Source organism: Parus major, chromosome 19, assembly GCF_001522545.3.
Source record: "Parus major isolate Abel chromosome 19, Parus_major1.1, whole genome shotgun sequence".
Taxonomy (NCBI): domain Eukaryota; kingdom Metazoa; phylum Chordata; class Aves; order Passeriformes; family Paridae; genus Parus; species Parus major.
Window position 1 is genome coordinate 7412301 of NC_031787.1, and position 19221 is coordinate 7431521.

The 19221-nt window shown below is 38.1% G+C and overlaps 1 protein-coding gene across 4 annotated transcripts in view; it reads left to right on the top strand.

Annotated features, from left to right (window-relative positions):
- BRIP1 (BRCA1 interacting protein C-terminal helicase 1) overlaps positions 1 to 12473 on the top strand; it is a 47756-nt gene extending 35283 nt beyond the window's left edge. For 3 of the 4 annotated variants that reach the window (XM_019008636.2, XM_033518912.1, XM_033518913.1), the window contains 4 exons: positions 6887 to 6999; positions 8438 to 8520; positions 9747 to 10061; positions 10742 to 12473. In XM_019008636.2, the coding sequence (XP_018864181.1) occupies positions 6887 to 6999; positions 8438 to 8520; positions 9747 to 10061; positions 10742 to 11592 (1362 nt within the window). In that variant the 3' untranslated portion in view covers positions 11593 to 12473. Of the gene's footprint in view, positions 1 to 6886; positions 7000 to 8437; positions 8528 to 9746; positions 10062 to 10741 lie in introns of all 4 variants that reach the window. The other variant, XR_004499850.1, reaches the window with a different exon arrangement.
- The last annotated feature ends 6748 nt before the right edge of the window (positions 12474 to 19221 follow it).

Consider the following 19221-nt stretch of genomic DNA (forward strand, 5'->3'; position numbering starts at 1 on the left):
TACAAAGAGAAGAGTCTAAAAAACTTTGTCAGGGTTAAGGAGAAAGAAATGATTCAGGCTCAGAAGTAGAACCTGATTATAAACAAAACTGATTGAAGAAAGAGGCCAACCCCCTAATTCTGTGTTATTGCAAAGGGTTTCATATTGCTGAAGAATCAGGTTGCTAAAACAAAATAATATAAAAGAAATGTTCAAGGATTGCTCAAAGCTCTGGTGCTCTCAATGGTAGAGTTTGGCTCGAGTAAAGCAGGAAAATTTATTTCAGAGCCAAAAACGACTTCTTTGGCTGTGACCAGGATTTCCTCTGCCTGCCTCTGGGACCTGAAAGTAGAGGTAGGAAAATCTGATTTTGGAGCCAAGTGTGACTTGTTTAGTTCAAGTAATAATTTACTGTTCTTACCTTGGGGAGCTGAAAATAAAGAGCTCACTCCAAAATGTTGATAATGGGCAGCTCTGAAGTGCAGGCACTGAGCTCCCCTGCCCAGAGAGCATTTCTGCACTTCCACCTCTCCAGATGCTCTTGATCCTGCTACAGAAGAGTGAATTAATCATGGAACAGCCAGCAGAACTTGACCAAAATACAGCAGAAAATACAAAAAGTCAAAACTCTTTCACATCAGCAGATGTGCAAGGCAAATAAACTCGATAAGGCTGCGAGCTCTGAGCAGGGGCATTGCTCAAGTTTGCCTTTAATGGGAATTATTTCCCGTAGCTGCCATAGGGGGAATATTTCATTTATTGTTTCCAGTATCATGACTTGTAGCACAAAGGAAATCATCACTTCAATTACAATTTTCTGGGCTTTATGTAACTTAATGATACAAAAATTTTGCAGTTCTTTGGCTGAAGTTTCTTCTTTTCCTAATTCAGCAAACTGAGATATTTCTATCATCTCAGAATAATGATGTGTTTCAATATTGAATTTCTGGTCCTTGTGGCAGTTTTTAAGCCTATATGTTTTGTGTCCCTTGAAAGGAGAAAGAATCTTGTGCTATGTAAGTGATTGCTGAAAAAATTCATTTCTTATTTACCATATTCTAGGAAAAGCAAGATTTCTAAGTAAAGTATTGTTATTTTAACATTTAATTTAATTGAAATTATAATGCTTAACCAGAGTTGGGAAACATCCTTTGCATTGTATTAATTTCATCTTGCCTTTACATCACTTAAAAATATTTTTTCACTTATTAATAAAGAAATAAGGGCAAAACCAGTAGAGAAAATGACATTTTATGGGGAGGTCATTGTTGTGTTGTATTTAGTAGAAAATTCCCTGTGAAGTTAAAAATCTTTTAGGAATAGAAGACTTTTAATTTCTTCTTTATTCTAGTCTCGTGAGGGCAAAATTCCAAATAGAAAGTGGGGAGCAGAAAACCATTTCTGGAACTTTCACAGGTGCTGTGGTAGCACTGAGATACCCCAAAAGCCTTTTACTTCAGCTTTTCCACAAATAACAATGATCAGAAACAATCCAAGCCATCCACACCCTTCTTGCATCCAACATCAATGGTGTTAATTAAGAAAACAAAATTTGAGCAGCTGAATTTGTGGGAGCAGCTGTAAGGTCGTGTGGAACACAGAATTCCAGTGGCTGGGAATGGGAACTTGGGAGTTCAGCGTGACAGGTGAGACAGGAGGATGGAGTTTTGGCATTCCTGTCCTCCTGGTGCCAGGCCAGTGTCACTATGTTAGCCCAGGTCACAAAACCAGCCCTGAATATATCCCAAAGTGAAATAATCCAGCAAATCAAAACTTTTAACAGTTCACTTTTCCGATCCATAAAATTTCCAAGTGATTTTCTTGTTCTTAGCAAGCAGTGGTGACCTTTAGGTTCGTGCTGTGCTGTCAGAAGCTCTGAGAGTGAAGCTCTCACTGTGGGGATGAGTGACACTCACACTCCCCTCGGCTGCTGCTCTGGGACCTCAAGGGAACCTCCTGGATTTCTTTCACTTCTGCTGCACTGGAAATGGATTGAATTTTCTCTTCAGAGCAGACTTTTGGTTGCATTAGTTTTAATCAAGTCACTTGTTGGCAGTGGCCAGAAGCCTGCGAGGCTGAGATGAGTCAATGGGCTTGGGGTGAATGTGCCATGAGCTCTGGGCATACCACAGGGTGGGCTGACAATACTGAAAGTGTTCAGTGCTTGCAACATTCCATAAGCTCCCCATCTCTCTCAGACTGGGAATACTGGGAGGGATTTGGCCATGAGATACCTGGTGAGTTCAGGATGAGAGGAATTGAGCTCTGCACAAAGCAGGAGGTGCTGCTTGGCTGCCCTGGAGGTGGCACTTTGGCTTATTTGTCTTTACCTTGAAGCCATATCTCATATTTAAGCTTTTGGGTCATAGGGAAACAAGCCAGCAGTGTTTTTCCTTCAGTGGTTTATTTGCCACTTTTGTGCCATTTTTTCTATCTCAGTAACTCTCTAGTTTTGATTATATCTCCATTCACATTGTGCTGTTCAATCCCTATATCTTTCTATGTCCTCTGTGAGACAGAGCAAGTGTGAGATCTGGATTGCTTCCTTTTTTAATTCAGTGTTATCCAAGGAAGGCAATTTTGATAAGTGCACATAAAAATTTTCAGGCAGAAAAGGTCACCTGAGCAATTTCTGTGTAACAGCATCCTGATGATAATTGAGCAGTACAAATATTGATCATGTCTCATTCGCAGTTTGGAGGGGGTTGTTCCTTTTTATAAGGAAATGCAGTATTTATGTGTGAAAATAAAAGTGTTATATTGGTGTCTAGTCACCTTATTCAGTCATATGAATTCATTAGAGTTACATTAATAAATTATTGTAATCAACAGAATCTAGTTTGGTAAAATTCAGCTAATAAGCATTTTCTTATTCCATATTATTTATGTATTAACACTGCACTTGGAATGCTTGGAACATTTAAAGATAAAATCCTGCCATAATATCTTTTTCCTGTGGGCTAATAAATGGAAATACTGTGTTTAGACACGGCTTTGAGTGGGTCTGTGAGGGGTGAGGATGTTTGAAGCTTGTTCTGTGACTCACCCAGTGCATTATTTTACACTTTACATGTACATTATTTGTCTTAAACCTCCCAGCCCTTGTTACTGCTTTTGAAGTGAGTGAAATGCTGCACTGTTCAATGCTGCTTCTATTTAAGAATTTTCAGATGTAAAAGAAAAGAAATGGGTTTTCATGTCTTAACTTTCCTGCGCTCACAAACTTTTATGGTTCCTTGGCATTCATCAGGAGGAAAGTAGATGGCAAGCGTGTTCCTGAAAAATTCTAATTATTGCTATTTCAGGTGGATGAGAGACTCTAAGTGGACACATGAGATTTTTAGGACGGGAGATTTGCTTTAAAAACATTTTTATGTCTTTTTGGGGATGGAAGCGGGGAGTGACCACCTGGTACTTTTTCTGCTTGTTTGTTTTTAAGACATGGGGAATTAGTAGATGTTAAACATGAATGTGTCTGTAAAAAAATTTTTTGGATGATGTGAGCAATGGTCTTTGTTTTCATTACTATTTTTCCCCTCATAAAACCAGAGAAACAAGTTAGTGGAATGGCAGAAAACATTTCAATCCCTTTTCTGGTTTTTCTTTCCACAGAGGAGGGTGTTGGGGAGGGAAGGGCACGAGCTGATCCAAGTGTGGATGTGCCACCTCCACCTGTCCCTGCAGTGACACAGGCCCAGCTTTATTGGCCTTTTCCAGCTGCTTTCTCTTCCCTTAACCTACCAGAACAAATAGGAGGCAGTTGGAGATGTTTGTGAGGTGATATCTATCAAACAACAGGCCTGACTTGTTAAAAGATTCTAAACTGTTACTTGTATTTGTTCTTAAAAAGCAAAGTTTGCATTTGGTTCAGTGAAGTAATGCATTAAAAATACTCCTCAACACTTTGCCAATGAAGTAAAACCAAACACAGTTCATGTGTCAATGTGCTGATTTAAATTGCCCAAAATAAACAAATGGGCTTAGCCCATTCTACCTTTGTGTCATGGTACTGGCAGTGATAAATCAGTTTAAATGTATTCTGACTGATTTTTCTTTAGAAATAATTAGTCCATAATAGATTGATATTTGTATACCTTGGTGTTAAATACTGTTTGTTCATTCTGAATAAACCTGGTTCAGCCTGGTATGCTGCTAAAAGGCTGCAGGTTCTGTGTGTGAATTTGCAGATTATTTTGGGGGTCAAAACCAAGCTGTAGTTTTTTTAGTTCCTGTTCTCAGCTCTGTGCCGTGAACTAACTCCTATAATCCATGGTCACCACAGTATAAATCAGTTTATATCCTGAATAAGTCTTGAGTTTCTTCACGTGAAGGAATATCACCACAGGTAACTAACTTTAAAATCTCATGTAACAAATGTCATTTAATGTTGTTGTCATTGGAGAAAAACCTCTATTGCTAATTCTGTTTGAAAAATACACTTGAGTTGTAGCACAAACTGCCTCCAAGTATCTTTCCAAGCCTTTTAAAAAAAAAAAAAAAAGAAATTGTTCATGGCATTTCTCTTTTTTCGCTGCTGTTTCCCAGTTAATATTGCAGAGTGAAAGATGTCGAACTAATTAAGCATTAAAAGCAGGAGAGGTTTGCAGGTGGAATGTGGGGAGATTTGAGTGAACGTGGCTGTGCCCGTGACCTCCCAGACTGATCAAAGCCTAATCTGGGTGACAGCTACAGGATGGCAGAGCTTGCCAGGGGCCTTGTGCAGCTCTTTGTCTGCAAATCCTGCCCCAGAGCTAGGAGGATGTTTTTAAGGATGAACAGGTAAAAGTAAAAGGCTGTCTTTTGACATTTTAACTAATCCCTTCTAGCCTGTGCTTTCCTGCACATTGTGGATATTTGCTAGCAGGAGGCACTGGCTTTTTCACATATGTAACATGTCAGCTTGAATCTGGCGTGGAATTGATGGGGGGGAACGCAGCAGTTCCACAATGAAATAGATTCTGATTGCATTAAAATGACAGGCCCTGGCCTTTTACCTGCAGCAGCCTCCCCCTGCAAACTGAACTCGCAGCAATGCGGCTTGGCATCATCTCTGCTGAGGCAGGAACACTGCAGGGAGAAAACAGAATGGTTATTTTCTGGTAACCCTCTTAAAATTAATATCAGGAAGTTTTAGAGATATGTTACACATTTAGAGCAAGGGATTGGGGTTAAAAACCCCACCAAACTCATGGGGTTTTATATTAAAAAATGGGGTTTATGTGATTTGAGCAATGAAATGTCATTGGTGCTTTGCATACAAGCAATAGACTTGATAACACTGACGTGTTAGAAGAATGTGGAAGTAATGTATTTTATTTAGATAGTCTGACTGGTTTGCATTTTACTGCTACTTCAGTGAGTTTATGCACATATTTAAAAATAATGTCATTTTTCAGCATAAGACACAGGACTAGTTGTTGTAACACTGTTTGCACAGTCTGCTGGCAAAGTAAGGGACTGGTAAACCTCCATTTGTTCCAAATAATCACTGATAACAAAAATTCTCACTGATAACAAAATTCTTCAAACAGTAAATTGTTATAAAACTGAGCAGGACTAGAAGACAAGTGCATAACTAACACACACAGGAGTATATTGTCAATGGTTATGTTTTAAAGGCTTCAGTGAACTTTTCCAACATCATTCCTCATTTCCAAAGGTGAGCAGTACCCTTTTCTTTCTCCAGGTAGGATTTCAGTTTGTAGAAATGCACAGATAAAGCCAAGTTCCTTTTCAAGGAACGGTTTAATGTTCATAAACCATTCAGAAGAAATCAACTTCTGTTTGGAAAATAACAAAGGAAACCTCACATGCCAGTCAGTAAATTCTGAGTGACTGGAACAAATATTAAATCTGTGAAATCAAACTGAATTTACTTTCTGGCTGTAAAGATTGAATTTGTAAATTTGACAGGCAATTTAAAGGGCATAAGTACATAAAATAAAATTTCTTATCCAAATGCAACTTGAAAGTTACCTGTCAGAAGAGGTTAGAAGTCTGCTGTTTTCTCTCCTGAAGCGTGTCCTTTCACTTGTCAGTTTAGAAAGGTTAATACTGTACAAAAGAGCAACAAAAAGACTCTTTTTGGTGTAGTTTTATGCTTGTTTAAAAAAAAGAAATTCAGTTCTCCTAACTGAATAGTAATAATAAATCCTTTCGTTATAAATAATGTTCTAATGCAAATTGTTCCAATTCAGGCATTGTGTGTGGTTGTCCATGTGGTTGGGAAGGGGAGGCAGGGCATTTCTTGGGCAGTTCATTCCAGATTTTGAAGCATCAGGGATGTTTTTTTCAGAAAGGGGATGTGTTTTTCCCTGCCTGATGTCCCCATGCTCTCCAGTGAAACATTTCCAAATGTCAGGAGGTGATGCCAAGCTGGGAATTTTGCTTGGTGTTGCTGACTCCTGGTCCTTGTGAGAGGCCCCTCTGTCTCTAAAGCTCTTTTGCAGCTTCTGTAGAGGAAGAAAAGTTGGATTTGCTTAACTCTCATTGGGAAAAAAGCAGGGTCTGGTCCCAGCTCTGAAGTGGGTTTTGTGATAAAGGGAAGGGTGGAGAGCTCCAGTGGGGCATTTCCTTCTGGAAGAGCCAGTAAATCTGGGGTTTGGAGTCCTACCTGTACCTGGTTTGGGGTTTTTACACCTGTCTGAACAGTTTATCCTTCTCTTACTGGGAGAGATTTGGATGAGTGTGTGGTGCTCATGTCAATACATTTAAATTATTGGAACAGATCACAGCTCAGGGCAGTTTTAGAAGCCAGGATTGGTTAGTGTACAAAATACAGAGTTGAAACACTGAAGCACAATTTATATATTCTTTCATTTAATCAATGTTTGCTTGTTTTCCCCTTTTAGAATATCTCCTTTTCAACAACATTAATAAACCAAATATTTTCTGGTTTCTTTCTTAGGTTGAATTAAAGAGGAAATACAATGACCAGCACAAAAGTACAAGAGGCCTTTTATCAGGGAGTCAGTGGTATGAAATTCAAGCTTACAGAGCTCTCAACCAAGCCCTGGGAAGGTGAGATAAACACAACTAAAACTATATAATTTTGCAGAACTTTTTTAGGGAGATCTTTAAGGATTTATTCCCCACTTTTAGGACAAAGGGGTAAGTAAGGCCAAACCTCTCATATTGCAAATTTTGTCTCTTGAGGTGCTCTGTGCTGGCAACTCTCTGCATTTCAGCCTGTTGTGCACTTGAGCATTGTTATAATTCAGAGGTTCTGTTTTGCATTCAGAACCCACTTCAATTTAGTTGAAGTTTTATTGCTCGTAGTCCAGATATACAGGAGGGGGAAAAAAAAAGCACAAGCAGAAGCAAATGGTTCTTGAGCTGTAAAGCAAATGAAGATCCTTAGGACTTTTCCAATGCACTAATTGTTCACACTCTCAGTGGGCTCAGAACAATTGTTGGATGTTTAGCCTACAAGTATTTTTGAAAGGGAGAAATAGCAGTGGGGTTTTTCAGACCTTTGCAAAAGGTCAATTCAATTATTGTGCTCACTGATCTCTTCCCAGATTTAGAAGAAGTGGTATAGCTTCCCTTTCCTAGATGGAAAAAATCCCTCAAATGTTTTTAACAGGGTAGAATTAATTCATCCTCCTTCAACAAAATTAATCATATAAATAAAGATTAGAGCTGCCATCCACATCTATCATAGGTGTTGTGCATCTGTCATGGATACAGAGCCACAGAAACATTGCCTGGAAAACTGTTCTTATTTGAATTAGTCTAATGCAAATGTGATGACATAAATGAAGGCCTAGAGAGAAAATTGAGAGAAATTGTAATATTAAGAATTCTCATTGTGTATTTTTGTTGTTACATGCCTGATTTCTTAAATATCTCTTTGGAATAGAAGAGCATTAATTGAAATAGGTTAAGAAAACTCAGTTGTGGAATACCAATAGAGAAATAATAACTGTGAAATCAGCTTGAACTTAAGTTCTAGTGACAATTACTTATTGTTTAATTTGTCATTTGGATGGTCTAAACTTAAATGGAGAAAACAAGCTTCCATTCTAACATAAAGGTACAAATTCCTTATAAAACCATGAGCCAAAGCCTTATAAAACCATGAGCCAAAGCCTTTGTTAACCTGAGATGTGGGGAAGGATTTTGATAAAACCAGAATATTCCAGCAAGCTGGCAGGAAGCTCTATAATATTTACACTGCCCAGTTAAGAGTGGAAAACCCATGATGTGGTTTGATTGGCTGTTGAGTATTTGTGTATTTCATTTTTCATTGAGCTGTTTTCATGTAAATTCAACAGCTGAAGGAAAATGAAGCTTCTGTGACATCCATAACAATTTTTGGTGCATGCAGTAAAAGAGGACTTATATCATTTTCCATATTCCAACTGACCCTGAGCAATCCCTGTTTTCTAATTCCCACAGATTTTTGCTGGATGCCCTCTAATTACATAAACACTCTTTTTTCCCCCCTCACTTTTAGGTGTATAAGGCACAGGAATGACTGGGGGGCTCTAATTTTAGTTGACGACCGCTTCAGGAATAACCCAAATAAATACATAACTGGTAAGAGGTAAAAATCTTTTGGGGAAACTTCCTAATGCTGAAAAATACTGAAAACTCTGAATTACAGAAATGTGGTTGTACAAATACAGGTGAGTAGGAAGGGTCAGAATGTTCCACAGCCATGGAATGGAAATGGAACTGCTGAATATTCAATATACAAGGGCTTTCTGTTTTTAGTTTTATACTGGGTAGAAATAAATGCAGATGAAATAAAACAGATTATGTGCACAACCTTTAAAAACATAAAAATTGGAAAATAAACTGCTAAGGAATGTGTTTTTACCTTTGTTCCTGCCCTTTTTGCTGGGCAGAGCTGAGCTCACAAGCCCATGCTGGGCTTGGTCAGCAGGTGGAGCTCAGCTGCTGCAGTTGAGTCCAGCTCCTTCTCTGAGGGGCTTGTACTAAAAACACATCGAAATTATTGAAGTAAACACAGGAAATTCATACAGGAGCACAAATAATCCATATATTCAAGACTTGGTAAAATTTCTTTCTCTGAAAAGTAAAACTTCACAGAAGAGTGAAGTTCTCTGTTGTTGTGGGTTTGGGGTTTTGGTTTTTTGAAAAATTAATATTCAAAGAATAGTGAAATGGATTCAAAAATACTTTCTAAAATCGATGCAGTCAGTTTTTACTTGACCTCTGTGTGTTCCAATATCATGTAAAAAGCTGTTATGCTCAAGACATCTGATATTGAAGAATTTGAAATATTATTTTGATAGGAGGTTATAGTAAAACCTGTAGTTGTAGAACAGTTGTGATTCTTTCTGAGTTACTGTTACTTAATCTGACACAAGGTTGTAAAGAGTTTCATTATATTCAAATTTTTATCAATCTTGTTAATAACAATAAATAGCTGCACTCTGTGCAAACTGCTGTTAAATAATTCATGATAACAAGCAGAATGAACACCCAGGCATCTAAGAAATATAATGATGTTTATGCAAGGCAGCAGTTTGAACCTAAAAAGATGAGTAGTGAAAAGGAGAAAGGCTTTTCATAGAAAAAGAAGGATATTTTTAGTTTGCCTATCAGAATACTGCCATTGAATAAATCAAGTTGCCAACCCTGGAAAGGAGGAATTGTTGTTGCTTCATGAGCAAATTCTTGAAATCTTTGAGACTATACATACACAGGAATACTTGCACTCTTAAGTGCTGTTTAGTGATGTGAAATACCTGATAGGGATGCTGTTTTTATGCAGTAAGATATTTCTTTTCCCCCAGGATTGTCCAAGTGGATCCGGCAGCGGATCCAGCACCACGGCAGTTTCGGCAGCGCTCTGGAATCCCTGCACGCCTTCGCCCTCAGGAACCAGAGGGGTGGGGATCCCTCCTCAGAGCACAGCACTGAATTCCCTGCACATTCCAGGGACCTCTCACAAGGCTCTCAACAAGAGGCCACCGTTCCTCTGTCCCCAGATGTTCCTGCTACAAGTCAGGAGGAAAATTTGGGCTCAGTTCATTTTACTGCAGCCATCAGCTCAGTTCATCCCACAGCATGGGATCAGCCAAGTGACAGCATGGCAGCAGTGAAACAAAGTATGTTCATTTCCACTGGCAATTACAAATGTGGAGTTGCATCTTTTTTGGAAGGAACAAATGTTTTTTAAAATTACAGAAGTGCTATAGTGGAAAATTATAATTATTCACAAATGTGGAGGAGCTGTGCTCAACAGACTGAAATTAATTCTCGTTCCATCTGGTTGTGTTAAAAGAATAATCTTTGATAAGTTTATAGTACAATCAAAATGTTTTCCTTTTAATTTCTTTTTCCATTGGACACTATGAAGATAATTTAAAATATATTTGAAACACATCAAGGTTAGCATTACTGCAAGTTGAGCCCTGGTTTAAGCTACATCTGTTGTTTAGACATTGCTGTGTGACACCTTCCATGTGATCTCCTCTAGTTCCAGCTTCACAAGTAAAATCCATCCCTAAATTTTAGGAAAGGTTCTGATTTCATTTCAGTCAAGAAAGAGGTGAATAAGATAAGAGCACAATAATGAAAGATTTCAAATCCAGTCATACTCTACCTTTATGTACTTGTTAATATATTCATTTAATTAAGACAATTCATGTGCAAAGACAGTTATAACATTATTGTTTTTAATGAATGTTGTAAAATCACTGTAAACCTTCTAAAACAGTGTAATTCTGATATGCTAAACATGCTGTAAATCAGATACAATTCATTTATATTTTGTGGTTTGTCACAGGTGACCAGGAAGTTGATGTAGAGAGCCATTCTCACCATGAAAAACAGAGAAGGAAACATATGGACAGCACCCCCAAAATTCCAGCAATTAAAATAGAGACAGAAAAAATGAATGGTTGGACCAATGCTGATACTGTGGGAGAGAATTGCTGCTCTGAACCACTGACTTCAACTCCTGTAGCCAAGAACTGCAGGGCCACAGCAAGCAGCAGACAGGAGCATGTGAAAGGGCCTAGTGACATTATTGATCATTTAAATCAATGCCAATCATCATCAATTGCAGAACATCAACCAAGTGGACCAGAATCATGTTTGGACACAACTCATTTTTCAGTTAAAAATGCTGAGGCTCCAGGTGCTGAAGGACATCCTGGTAAACTCCAGTTTCCAGCTGAGCCCTGCAGGGAGCTCCCTTCAGCAGCAGGGAGAGCTGAGCCTTCAGCATTAAATGTGGATGAGGATGAGGATGAAAGCATTTACTTCACCCCAGAGCTCTATGATGATGCAGATCCAGAGAAACAGGGAACTGAAGCCCCACTTCCAGCCTGTTGTACCACTGGGAATTGGGTGGAATGTGGGAACTCCACAGACCCTGCTGATCTTTTTGGCACCAACACCTCAGAAACACAGAATGTGACTGAGAAAGCTGAGGCTGGCAGAAGTCCCCATGGAATTATGGAAAATGTGAGGAGCAGGGACAGTGCAGTTGAGGCTGTAGAGGTGGCAGCTGCAGCAGGAGCAGAGCAGGGAGTATCTCAGGAGATGGACACCCCTAAAAGGAAAATCAGCCTTTCCAGATCCCGAAATAAAGGTGTGTTATCCTTTCCACTGGGCAGTAGTGGCACCTGCTGACAGTTTCTGTGGGAATTTTGGTGAGCAGCCCTCCAAACACCACAGGGCAGCTACACTTTCCTTGTCCTCATGGAATAAAAGCTTCCCTCAGGCTCATTTTATTCCCTCAGTTTATTATTATTCCCTCAACATTATTATTATTCCCTCAGATTCTCATTATATTTTTGGGGTTTTCACTGGGAGAGTTTTGCAATGTGCAGTTTTCTAGAGATAGGATGAAGATTCTTCATCCTGAGTTCATGGCTAAAGGACATCATGCATGGAAATTCTAAATAGAAACACAAGTAGGATCTGACTCGGAATTATTGGTTTCTCCATTACAGATTTAATTAATGCACCATTAAATACAGTCAAATAATTGGGTTTTTCCTCAGAAAGCACAATACCCATAGAACCATATAATGATTTTCTGCATTTGTTAGATTGTGGGTCTTTTTTGGAAAACATATTAAAAGAGTATCTTTGCAGATCAAGTCATAGATAGATTGAGCCTAAATACCAAAACAGGTACATTCTCCAGTACTTTGATTCCTTCCAATTTCTGACATCAAAATGTCCAGCAGGAGCTTTGCACATTATGATATTTGATGAAGATGAGAAGTTTCTTCATAAAAAAATTGAAGTTTCTTTAAATCTTCCTTTTGTGGGAGGATCTCATTTCTTTTGGTTGGGTTCTGTGTTTATTCATGTCAAAACCTGTTCTCATTTGTATCTCCTACGAGCACTTTTTACATGTAACATATGAAATGTGAATTGTCTACAAAGGTCTTTGAATCTTGCCCAGTCTATTTTTTTTAAAGTATTTTAATGTTTCTTTCATTTACTACATTGAAAATAGCCAGGATTTTTCTGTAATAAAACATATTGACTTTTCAAGAAAAGATTGTTCATTGCCATCCTACATTCATATGAAGATGAAGGATCTTTGCAATCTGAAGATTGCTTCTTAGGTATTGATATTTTTTTTTTCAAGAGTAGAAATGAAATTATTAACTGGTCATTTTCCATAAAAGTTCATTTAAATAGCATTTTGAATCCACCTCTCCAGACCTTGAACATGCTCATATCAATAGGATTTAAATTGTGCCCTTTCTTTACACAACAAATTCATCTTTATGAAACTGGACACTGTTTGCAAGAATGGGAAGAACTCTTGAATTTCTTTAACTGGCAGCATTTGGCATAAGGCTTTTGGTTCAATTTTTGCAATGCTGATGATCAAATTTCCTTGGTTTAGATTTCCTGGTTTTCACTTTGGATTATCAACATTTAATTTAGTTGATATGGCAGAAATCCCAGTATTGAAAACCTCTGACAAATCTAAAGAGAAATGTTCTTAATTTCTATTTGAATAATGCTGAAGTTACTGTTGGCACCTGGCCTCTAGAGCTGTCCTGGCAGGAGTTCTGCAGCCACATTCCCCAGAATCCACCAGCTTGATCCTCAGGAGTCTCAATCCTCAGTTTTCCTAAAGCAAATCTTCTGCAGCAAACCACTTTGTGCATTTTTGTGTGTCTAAACAGATAACAGAAATCACTTAAGCTTTGTGACTTGTCTGCTCATCCAGTGGCCCACAGCCTCTTATTTGTCTTTCAGGAGATTTGTCTGTCTTTAAGTCCATAACATTCAAAAAAAAAAAAAGAAGAAAATCCATCTCCTTTTCCTTATCTGGAGCAGATTGTTCCTTTCTTGAGCTTGTGGTGCCTCTTCCTTTGATCAGAAATCCTTGAAGGCAAGGTCTGCTCTGTGTCAAATCACACTCATTAAAACTTTTTATCAAACTAGCCATTATTTCTAAAATATCTATTGAAACATCAGCACTAGATACTATGATTTCTTGAAAAAATTTCTGTCCTCTAAAAACTCAAATCAACAGGTGGATAAAACCCTTTTGTGTTCTGCTGGGTTTGGAAGGTAAGGGCCAGACTGTTTCTTTTGGTGTAAATTCATTCTTAATTTCTCTTTATATTTAATAACTGTGTTATTTGATATTTTAGAGGTAAGAATATTCTCTAGAGGTAATATATTTATGGTAGTTCTCAATTAAATGCTACCCAGCCTGCAGATAGAAGGGAAGTGAAGTCAATATACCGAATTTCCTAGAATTATTTGTTTGGATTTATCACACCTGTCAAGGCTAAAATATTGAAAATGCTTTTCCTACTTTGATATAATAGCTCAGTATAATCTCTATTGCCTAAAATAATAACAGAATCTTGAATTTATTCAAGGGTTGAAAGTTCGGAGGAGATGCAGCAGAAGGAAAGCTGCCTTTAGGCAAAGCGGCTCCTCCCGAGAGAAAAAGGTACCACATCCATGGATTAAATACCTGTTCTGAGTGGCTGCTGAGTGTTAAGGTGCAAGGGAATTAAAAATCATTTATTATAGTATTTCTCAAGTGAAATAATACAATGAAATAGTTTCTTCCTGATGTGCAGAGCTCTGATTTACATACTCAATAGATACCTTTGTTTCTCATGGGAAACACAAAGGCACCAACCAACCATCCCAGGCTCCTTTGCAAAATTCCCAACAAATTGATAGCCTGCAGTGTTACAGGCTGTAAAATCCCTCATGTTTTATATGACAGTGCTTCTATTTAAGTAAGGTTCAACATTTTTAGCATGGTGTATATTGAATTATTAACTAATAGAAATCACAAACATTGGCTCAGACTCCTTTGAGTATTTCAAGTACTGTATTTCTCTGAAGCAGTTTTGATAGATTTAACTTTATTTATATTTGAATGCTTCAATCTGTATAGTTACTCTGTGCAAACCAGAATTTACATATATTTGTGCATTGCCTTGTTAGAAGGAAACACACAACCAGCCTTGCAGGAAAGGACTTTATTGTGTTATCTGTGGAGCTGAAATCCTGCCCAAAGCACAGGGTAAGATCAGTTGTTTCATTGGGAAGGATGGGATTTCTCATCCACCCTTTGACTTTCTCAGTGTTGGATGCTGGAGGGATGTCTTAGAATAATTGGTTCATTTCTGCACTGGATTTGGTATCTGGATAATGAGTTATGAGACCTGCACAAAGCCTTTGAGGGAAGGGAGTTATGGCAAGAACAATTGTTTAAAATGTTACTTTTTCTGGCAGTTTTCTTGATTCAGTGGTGCTGCCACACTGACCTGTCTTGAGCTTCAATCTGGTATTTCGGAGTTAACTGGAGGCAACTTCTGCCATTCTGGGAGGCTGGAAGGAATTATTTGGAGCATAGTGGCCCATTCATTGAGGTTTGTTCCTTCTCAGGATTAGGTGTTAATTTGCTACCAGTTGCTGTGAGAAGTTTGGTAATACCTTGGCACAGTAACTCAGTGAATCCAGTGCATGTTTGCATGAACTATCAAAAGTCTGACTGAAAATCCAGATAATTACACTGCTATTCTTCAATGTGTAACCTACCTTGTATTAATTTGGTTTTAGTCTGGTTTTAGACACACTGTACAAAGTGGGGATGAGTGCTTTTGGAAATTCCTTCTGGTTTTGTGAGACACTTTAATTTGGGAATGTCTAAAGGCTGATAAGAGTAACAGTGACTCTATTTTTTAAAAATAAGCTTCATCTTCAGGCCACTGGGCCATGTGTGATAATGACCTAATTACAAGATATTCTCATCAGTTACATGCAGAAACAATTAGAGATGCTTCATGCTCAAACAGTTTGGATCAGATGAAACCAAAAAAGGACAAATCTCTTCAGCAAACCAAACCTGTGCTTGAGGGAGAATGGGAACTATTCCACATTCTGTACCTATTAAAACCAGGCCAGCTAGAAAATTCCACACTGAGCAGGCCCAGGTCATGGAGGAACTTCTTGCCTCCCTGTTTTCCCAAAAGAACCTTTAAGATTTGGGTAATCTCATCAGGAGCCATTCATTCACTCCATGAATCAGGATATATCAGGATCATCATATCCCTGGTGCAGAACCTGTGAAATGGCACCACAGTGCTCAGGAAAAGCATTCTGAGGTACAGGAATGTCTGCACTTACCAGGGTGGCTGTTGTCAGCAAGAAGTTTTATGTTGTTTAAACTGAATCTCAGATGCCAGTTGATTGAGGAAAGTTAAAAAATCTGAAAATGAAAAATAAATGACTTTATTCAAAGTGGATTCAAGCTCACTGGTCGATTTGGGAGTAATAACAAGGGGAAAATTATCTGTTGAAAAGTAAATTTTGGACACATTAAAAATTTTAAATAAGGCCTTCTTCCAAGGGCCATTTACAGCAATAGAAGTCTTTTCAGTGCCTGCAGTGGGTATTGGATCAGGGCCTAAATTCCCATCTTGTAAATGTGGAAAGTTTGCAGCATGGTTGAACAGTACTGTATTCAAAACCATGTGTGTATATAAGTCTTACACCCCACTTTTTAAATTATAGGAATTTTGAGAAAAGCTAACTACAGTAATAGTGAGCTGCAAATAATCTGGAAACTCTTCAGAAATGCCAATATAAGACGTAAAGAATCCATTAATAATTGTAAGTGTAAACTAGAGGCCATTTCAGAAGATGATAATGTGATGTTGGTCATCTCAGATGCTGCAAGTCTTGGTCACCTTAAAGAAACTCTGAAGGTTTATCAGATGCCAATGAAAGGTAAATTCTTACTGATAAATACCAGCTAGCATTTGTCAAGCCCTTTTGCATTAAATTAAATTAAATTAAATACCATTCACAGCATTGCCACCCCTCCCTTTGACCTTTTGGGAAGCTCGTGGTGAGATTTTCCTTCCTCAAAGCTCTGTGGGCTCTGCAGGTTTAGCAGACACTGAAGATGAGCTCCAGTGTCCCCTGCACTCCCAGATTTGTTGGGTCCTTCCATAATATCCTGATGAAGAATTAAAAAATAAAGGATAATGAGAGTAGAATCTTTTCCAGTTCTCACAAGTTCAAATCCATGAATTGGCTGTGGTTGAAGCAGAAGTGCTGTGTTTGGAAGGAAATCATTCCAATGTGCAGCCCTTTGGTTCTTCAGGTGACAGAGACCAAAAAGGAAGTATTTTATTTCATGTGTGAGCAATTCTGCTGCCCCCACAGTGGTGCTAGGATGGCACAGTTAATGAGATGTGATTCTTGCCACGAAGACTCATTTTTAGGAGGGATTACTGAGCATTCTTTACCATCTTTGTGACATTTTGAAATGTAAAATGCAACTGATAAAATTACTTTTATCTCTTTGAAAAATCTCTCTTGATTCTGATATAAACCACTTTTTATTTCTTTCCTTTTGAAAGACCTCAGTGGCAGTCTATCTTTAAATGCAATTTGGAATGAGAAGGAATCTTCTCTGACAAGTTTCTTGCAGTGCAGGAGCTGTGTCCTTCAGTCCATTTCTCCAAGCCCTTTGATAGGAGCTGAGGTTACTCATTTCAGTAATAAAGTGCAGTCATGGGTAAGTCAGATCAGTTTATTTTGTATAAGAAAATGATCATGGAATGATTTGTACAGGAAATATTAAAATCCTGTTTTTGTAGAAGGGAGAATGGATATTCATCTAGATAATTTCATATGATTTATCTGATTTCTACCACACAGATTTGAAATTATAGTTAAGAACTGAGTTCAGGTCACTGAATATATTTGTCTATACCTAATTTGTTGCAATGTCTGTAGTATTACATCTGAAAAGGGATAGGGAAATAGCAGCCATCCATGTCTTTCATGAAAGGAAAACCAGAACAAAACATATTTACACAAGTGCTGTAGACTTGAATTTTCAGACATGTAGTTTTATGTTAGTTTTGGCACTAAAAAAAAGAAGTTAATCAGCCCCTGAAGGATGAACATGGACACGGTTTAATGGAGTCAACAGGAAGAAATTTATTTATAGGTATTGTATTTCAGTGTGAGCAAACTGAATTCTCAATAGGACCCTTTGAAATTTGGATGACAAAACTCTGTATTTTTCTCGAAAAAGTGGAGGGTGAGGCTCCATCCTGAGTGATCTGTGCAGGTAAGCCCAGGACACCTCTGCCTTCCCTGCATTTTCCTTCATTTGTTCCAAGATATAAATACAGTTGGGTTTAATGGGAGATTTTTGAGACTGAATCTTTGCCAAAAGCTGAATATGATCCTCATGTTTTGGCCTGTGTGTGTCATTATCAGCTGCCCAAGCTGTTTGAAATGCAGAGTGTGACAGTGTGGTGATGGGACAAGGTTTGTGAAACATTATTTGCCATGAATTTTGGGATTTCAAACACCACCAAGAAGATTTCATGGCATTTCTAGCATTCATTTTGTATCAAACATAATGAAATGTTGCACTGAGGGAATTTATAGTGGCAGAATATGAAATAAGGGGATCCTCAGAGGTAGAATGAATGGATTTTTTGTTTTATCTTCTGAACTTTTTGTGGCTCTTCCATCCCATCAGGTCTAAATGTGGGATCTACTGGGTTTAGCTTAAAAATGTAAAACAAACCAGTGTTTTCTTCTCAACCCACCTGCAGATTGAACTTCTGGGTATTTTTAGCTAAAAATACTCTGTTAACTCCTGCAGATTTGCTGAATGAGTTTCTTCATTTCCCATTCTTCCCTGTTACTCTTTCTTTACCCACTAGAAAGGAACCTCAGAACCTTGTAGACCTGCAAGAGGCAAAACCTTTCCACCTCTGGCTTTGGGGAGTCATTGTGAGAGCTCGTGGCTTTGGGAGAAACACATCTAATCTCTTAATGCATGGCTTTGTTAAAGGAGAGGCTTGGGGGGAAAAAATATCCCATCGTGTTCCACAGAGCTGGGAAACCATTGTCCATCTCTGCTTTGGATCTAACCACGTCTTAGGGGTAGATTAATGTGCCAGGTGACTTGAGTGTGGGATTTGAGGGGGTGAGGAAGGAAACCACTATCTTTTATTTTATTTTTTTTTTTTTATTTTGTGTGTGAAAATGAAGATATTTATTTACAAAGGTAGGATGGACTGAGGATGAATGATGCTAGAGGTAAATACAGCTTTAATTTTATCACCTCCTTGCTTTAAATCCACTGGCTGTTGTTGTCTTTTAATTGAGAATATATTTATGTAAATGAAAGCACACAGAATGAGTCCAAGGAGTTGAAAATGATGATTTATGATGTGCTATCATTTACCAGAGCAAACACAGATGCATTAAAGTGAAGAAGCTGTGATTCAGTCAGTCTTAGCTCCCAGTTCTATACTCTTGAATCCAAGCTCCTGCTGTTCCTGAGCAATATATTTGTGGAGATAAAATCAACATTATAGTTCCTACTGCTGCCCACCCTGTGGTAAATCATGTTCATTGTCATGAGGTATCGTGTGTCATCTTAAATTGCTTCGTGTCATGTGCTGACTATAAATCAAGTACAGTTGGTTCTGGAAGGGAAGGAATTGTTCATTTAATAGAAATCACATTGCTCCAGCAAAGCAAGCTGAAAATGGAATCCCTGGATTTAAGAGCTGTTATTTACTCCTAGATTTAGTCACTCTTTAAAGAGGCAACGCTGTATTTTCGTGACTTTAATTTAAGGTGGGATTAACAAATTGCATCATGCACATTTTTTTTTATCTCCTTTTTTATCAATTATTTCTATTGAAAATTAGATTTTTAAATTTACTGCAGCATTTTTACCAATTCAATCACATCCTGTGTTCCCCATTGACCTAG